This window comes from Psittacula echo (genome assembly GCF_963264785.1).
Source record: "Psittacula echo genome assembly, chromosome: 15".
NCBI lineage: Eukaryota > Metazoa > Chordata > Aves > Psittaciformes > Psittacidae > Psittacula > Psittacula echo.
In genome coordinates this window covers 3,343,754-3,349,907 of record NC_137751.1, presented here as the reverse complement: position 1 = coordinate 3,349,907, position 6,154 = coordinate 3,343,754, and the positions used below count along the sequence as shown (strand labels likewise).

At 48.7% G+C, this 6,154-nt stretch overlaps 1 protein-coding gene across 6 annotated transcripts in view; it reads left to right on the top strand.

Annotated features, from left to right (window-relative positions):
* The first annotated feature begins 2,294 nt into the window (after positions 1 to 2,294).
* Positions 2,295 to 6,154, top strand: part of NF1 (neurofibromin 1) — a 70,200-nt gene continuing 66,340 nt past the window's right edge. For all 6 annotated transcript variants that reach the window (XM_080630169.1, XM_080630168.1, XM_080630170.1 and 3 more), the window contains exon 1: positions 2,295 to 2,584. In XM_080630169.1, the coding sequence (XP_080486295.1) occupies positions 2,525 to 2,584 (60 nt within the window). In that variant the 5' untranslated portion in view covers positions 2,295 to 2,524. The remainder of the gene's footprint in view (positions 2,585 to 6,154) is intronic.

The window sequence follows — 6,154 nt, the reverse complement described above, 5'->3', positions numbered from 1 at the left end:
GGGATCTAGCACAGCGGTTAACAGAGACACTGGTTTTTCCTAGGCCAGCAGATCCCTTCTGGGATAGTGGATCTCAGGCACTTTATATCTAGCCTAGGGAGAAGAGGAAGCAATTAAAAGGAAGCAGAGAGCTTTGGGAAAGAATCGTCTTGACCAAATGGTGGCTGGAATTTTCCAGAGAGTTTTGGGGAAACACTATGAGGACTTCCAGCATCACCATTCAGCCTCTGAAGTTTCCCACTGTCTAAAATCTGGCAATATTACAGCAAGCTGTGTTTGCTTTTAGGGAACAGATTTGCTTTGGGAAAAACACTAGGAGAAACAGGAAGAAGCACTGTTTGTTGTGTTTAGTAGGTTTTGAGGAGAAAAAATAGCCTTTTTCTACCTAAGTCAGAAGTTCCCAGATGCTTTTCTCTCTGACCAGCCCTGGTTTTTTTCTTGGTTTCAGGACATGTTTGCAGAAGCCTATCAGTAAGTTGAAGCCCTTTCCTGCCCCTGCATGGATTATTATTGTTTAGATTTTGGCAGAACGTAGAAATCCCTACGCAGATTGTGGCTGTAGTTCCTTAAGTGGATATTATTCCTGCTGGATTGCTATGGGATACTTAAGGATCAAGTATATAAAGAGTTGAAAAAGGAGACTGGGCTTGTTGATAGAGGAACACACCATTGATGTTCTGTGTTCATTCCCTCTTACACTCTTTGTGACAAAGCCTTTTCTGTCGGCCCAAACAGGTTCTGGATGTGAACCAGGAGGACTCAGAGCCGGCCTCATCCCCAGGTGCCTGCACACCTTCTGGGGGAGCACAACCGGTGGGGCTGGAAGTCCTGGAGAACATATCACTGACCTCATCCTGTTTCCTGGAGTCCAAGTAAGAATTTACCTTTGAAAGGGGGGAATAACAAATGCTAATGGAATGGTGTGGGGATGCGATGTGCGTGTTTGCTTGGCTTTTGGTGGAGCCTTTCCTTGTGCTCAGACAAAAACGATTGGGAAAGGCCTCAGGGAGCAGCTTTACTTACAATCTGAACCAGAGGAGATGTCTGTACTTAGGCACATATATACAGGTATCATGCAGGTTTGATTCTGATAGGAGTATAAATAGCCAATACATTAGAGAACTTTTGTAGACCATAAGACAATATTTGTTTTAAAATCCTTCATGAAACATATTAATGCTGACCATTATAGAGCACTCTGCTGCAGAGGGATCAATGGCCTTCACACCACAGCTAGTTACAGCAAATGGATCATACAAAATCCAGGGCACTTAACAGCCCAATATTGGTCTCTGCAATTTGTATAAATCAGAATGCCTTCTGCATTTCCTGAAGGACAGGACCACAAGTTCAGACAGAAAGTACAATTTATTCTTTAAACAATTGTTTTCTTAAATAAAATATTTACAATTATCATCTTCCTATAGAACATCTGCCTCTTCAAATACTTGCTATGAGCCACACTCCTGAGTTTATTGCTAGAATGCAGTGGTATGGTTCATATTGTAAACCTGGATTACAGGAATTCCATTGTTTGCTGTTTACAGGGTAAGTTTCATCAAAAAAAGGATTTATTTGTGTTGCTGTTGCTGGTAATAATTCATATGTGCTATGACAGTGGCGAGAGTCTCTGAGTGGAACCAAGGCCCCTGCTGAATGGAGCTACAGCGAGCGAGTTCCTTCTACTCTCCAGCTCTTCACTGTGTGTTTGACCGTTCGGGAGGTTTTACCTCAAGTTACATTTTCATTGACACCGCCAGGACCTTCACCTGGCTCTGCACTAAAGGACATTACCTTGTGCTCTGCGCTTTCCCACATCCCGTGAGTACTCAGAGCGACCCTGGAAGTGGATGTCCCTGTGCCCTGGTGTCCACACACCCGACTTCTCTGAGTCAGAGAGCGAACATTGGCTGGGAACCACGTACCCGGGCAGGGAGGGTTCGCGTGCGATGGTTGCGTGTTGGTAGTTACTGCAGCGAGGCGGGAGCCACAGAGCAGAAATAGACCAATTTATAGGGATAAAACCCTTCGGACCGACTGTAACCGGTAACACACGCCCGCAGCTCCCGCCCGCGCGTGCCGCGGGCCCGCCCCTCCTGCCCTCGGCCCCTCCCTCCCCAAGCCCCGCCCACATCGCGGGCTGCGCGCGCGCCGCTGCCCCTCGAGCGGCGCAGGCGCGGGGCGGGGCGGGCCTGCGCGGGGGCGGGGGCGCGCAGGCGCAGCTCGACCCCTCCCCGCCGCCGCGCAGGCGCAGTGGGTTCCCCGCCGCCGGCTGGGTCTCGGCGCTCCCCCTGGCGCGGCGGCCGCGGCGCTGCTGCTCGGGCGGGCGGGGGCGGCCTTGGGCTCCCGCTTCCGGTGTGGTGTCATGGCGGGCCCCGGGCGCTGATGGCTGAGGGGAGCTGAGGGCCCCGCAGCGCGCCAGGGATAACGGAGACCCGCCCGTGCCCTCCCCGCGCCCGGCGCCTCTCCTGCCGCCCTCCCCGCGGGGATCCGCCCCCCTCCCTGGCCGGGCAGGCGGGGGGACATGGCGGCCCACAAGCCGGTGGAGTGGGTGCAGGCCGTGGTGAACCGCTTCGATGAGCAGGTAGCGCGGGCGGCCGTGAGGAGGAGAGAGAACGGGAGGGCCGCCGCTGGAGGCGCGGGGCCGCTGCGGGCCGGAGGCGCGGGGATGGGGCGAGCAGCGGGGGCGGCTGCCCCGCGGCCCGGGGTGCAGGCGGCGGTGGGAGCGTTGCCTCCCGCCGAGCCCCCGCCGCAGGGCTCCGGGCCGAGCCGGGGGGCCCAAGGAGCCGCCCCCGCCGCTGCGCCCATTGTGCGGGGCCGGTGGCTGGGTGGGGCCGGTCGGTCCATCCCTTCCAGCACACCCGGGGCTCTCCCCGCTCCTTCGGGAGGGGACCTGGGCTCGGCGGCGAGCGGCTCCCCTGCTCCAGCCTGCTCGCGGTGCAGTGTCGTGTCAGCGGGACTGTGCCGGGGTGAGGTGCCCGGGTCTTCTTCACCTCTGCTCCCCTGCGCTTCCAGAAGTGTTTGCTTTTCACAGACGTTCCTGGGAAATTTTCTTACTTGATTTACACCATCTTTCTCGCTATAAAGGCGGTAAAGCCTCAAGAATGAGTTTAAGGAGGGCTCTGTGGAACTGCTCAGGTCATTCTGCCTGGTTCCCTATAGTGTAACCTTGGATGTTGGTGTGCGATTTCACCCACATCACCGGGAGCACAGGCGTGTGGGGTGAGGAGTGTTTTCTAACCAGTGCTGTTACAGTGACAGGCATTTACTGCTCTTTACAACAGCCAGTGCTCGTAGTTGGCAGAAGGATTTTCTGAATGGAAGGATGAGGGATTTGCTGGCCTTAGACTTTGTGTTTCTCTGATCCACATGCAGAAACTGCTTACTGGGATTAGGTGGCATGACTTCCTCAGGGAGGCTAAGCTCAGTGCTTGGGCTCTGCATTTCTGCTCCCAGGATGCTCTCCTGACATGAGGCGTGAGCTTGGTTTGGGCTGAATGATCAGCTTCTGGGTTGCCTCCTTTTGCTGCACTGTGAGTACAGCCGTTGTGCCACACAAGACAGCTCTGTGAGCTCGTGTCATGTCTGTCAGAACCATTAAGCTGGCTTTATAGATTGAGTTCTGTTCACCTGCCTTGTAGCCTCGTGTCCCCCTCGGTGATATTTGGCTCGTGACAGCTCACAGGAGGACTGGCCTGGTTGGATAAAAATAAGCTCTTTATATTAAAGCTGCTGTAAACAAAGTTTATTTAGTAAAGGAAAACATCAAACTTTGTGTTTTGACATTAAAATGATGCAGGTTTTCCCAATATATTTCAGGCATATTTGCATAGTTAACTTATTCCCCCCCTTATCTTGAGTCATAGATCATTTTTTCCATAAGCCTAAAAAGCATGGTACTGATTATGCTACCAGTAACACAAGAAAATGTTTCTTTGTGTGCTGGTGTTAAAAGGCCCAAGGCTCTGTCGATTGCTTTGTTATGTATATGGTGGAATTGGGCTTGCCAACATCTGTTAGGAGTTAAGAACTTCAGCTTTGAAACAGAATTATTTCCCTATATGTTTTATGGGATAATTGCAGATAGGTGAATGGGAGGGATCCTCTCTTGGTAGGAAGAAAGCTGGGCTGAGTTTTGAGATGCTGAAATACTGGATAATACATATCAAATGGTGTTGACTGTGGTAGTCATAGTACAGCTGGTACGGTAGGGGCTATTTATACAATTTTGATCAGTTTATTGCATATTTTTGTGGAACCAGTGCACTTTTAAGGGAATACTGGATCATCAAGCAGTGAATTGAGGATGAGGCACTAATCGCAACTTCCTTGTGAGGAGTTTTCTCTCTCATTTATTAATTTCACACAGTATCACACAGTATCACAGTATGTTAGAGATTGGAAGGGACCTCAAAAGATCATCTAGTCCAATCCCCCTGCCAGAGCAGGAATCCCCCTGCCAGAGCAGGAATTTCAATTCAGAGTCCTTGATTGTGTGTGTTTGCTTTTAATACATCACTTCTTCTGCCCTGCCTGGGCTGCCAGTGATCGTCATGGTGGAGAGGTGACTGTTCTTAGCTGAATACCTAAATGCCAGGTTACTGTGACACCATTGCTACTACTGGATTTGCTGCCAACCAATGGTGATATTTATGTGCTCTTGTAACTCCTTACATCTGTGTCGTTGCTGGGTAGTTGTGTGGTCATTAAGTTTTCTACTTGTTACATTTTACACTGCTCATTTGAGCATCAAGTTCATAGTCCATAAAATATATTGAATATATGCACATTATTTTAGTGGTGATGATGCAGTTTTGAGTCTGCATGCTACGTCTGCTTTTCTAAATGCAGGACCTCTTGATTCAGCACTGAGGGATCCACTACTAATTGTATCATAGGTATGTTAGAATGAGGAAGGAGAGCTCCTCTTTGTTGTGGGTTGTTTAGTTTTGTCTTGTTTGGGTTTTTCTTTCTGCTTGGGAGAAAACCAAGCTTTTCAGGGTTTCTTCCTTCCTTTACAAAGGAGGGAAATGTTACCATCTTTCACCAAAATTTATAGATGTAGACAGGCTTCCCTTTCATTTGCTAAGGGCTTGAATTCATTTTAAGACAGATGAAACAACAAACCGAGAGAATGCTAATCTGTATTGAAAACAAGAAAAATCAGTGCAAACCAGTCTGCTCTTGTCTGCTCTTGTTTATTGTTAGAAACGCTGCTTTAACCCAAATCTGCTTTTGTGAGGACAAAATGACTGGCAAGAGCAGCGCTATGAGTTAACCAGTGACTGGCTCCCTGAAGAGATTTCTCAGATATACCACGTTGGAGATGACAACTGCTGCAGTGGCCTCTTCCATGAGGCTTCGGGAAGGGTTCAGCTGGTGCAGAAGGAACCCATTGTTGGTCCATGTGAGGCCACATCTCATTCCTTGTGTCACACCTGTGTGATCTCTTGGCTCATTTCCTATGTAGTACTAGTTGTTAGAGTTTAAAACTTCCAGGTATCAGGATAGCATTAGGCTGCAGTAGCACAAAGGGGCCAGGCTGTGTTTAAGGGCAGTTCTCTGTGATTTCAGACACAATCTGGTCTTTGTAAAAGAAAATTATCTCTTCTTCCCCCCCCCCCCCCGGAAATGTTCACTTAAAATTTCACGTGCTGTATTTTTATAGTATTTTTAAATGTGTTACAAGCTGAAATCATGGGAAGGCTGATGCAGGGGTGAAGTAGTTCAGAGCATAGTCAGAGGAGCCTTACTGCCTAAACCATTTAAATCTAGACTGTTTTTAAACTGTCAGATATTATAAAAGGTATTAATCCTGTATAAACTTGTGGTGACTTAAGTGATTATGATATGCTTTAAAGAAAAGAAGCCTTTTATTATGTGGATTATGGTTTAGGCTTCCTATGTGTAGTTTATGAGATCTGATTGCTTTCAGTTAAGAAAGCTTTTGTATGAACTGAAAGCCAATAGGAACGTTCCACTCTTACTTTCATTAAAAGGCATTAAATTAAAGCAAATATTCCATCTTCTTGTTGATTCTTTCTGCAACGTCTGAAATCTGTACAGAGACCTCAGAAAGCACTGGCTGCAAGCACCAGCTCCGGGGTTTTCTTTGCTGTTGTTCATCTTGGTTTGTTAAGAAACCACCAGTAGT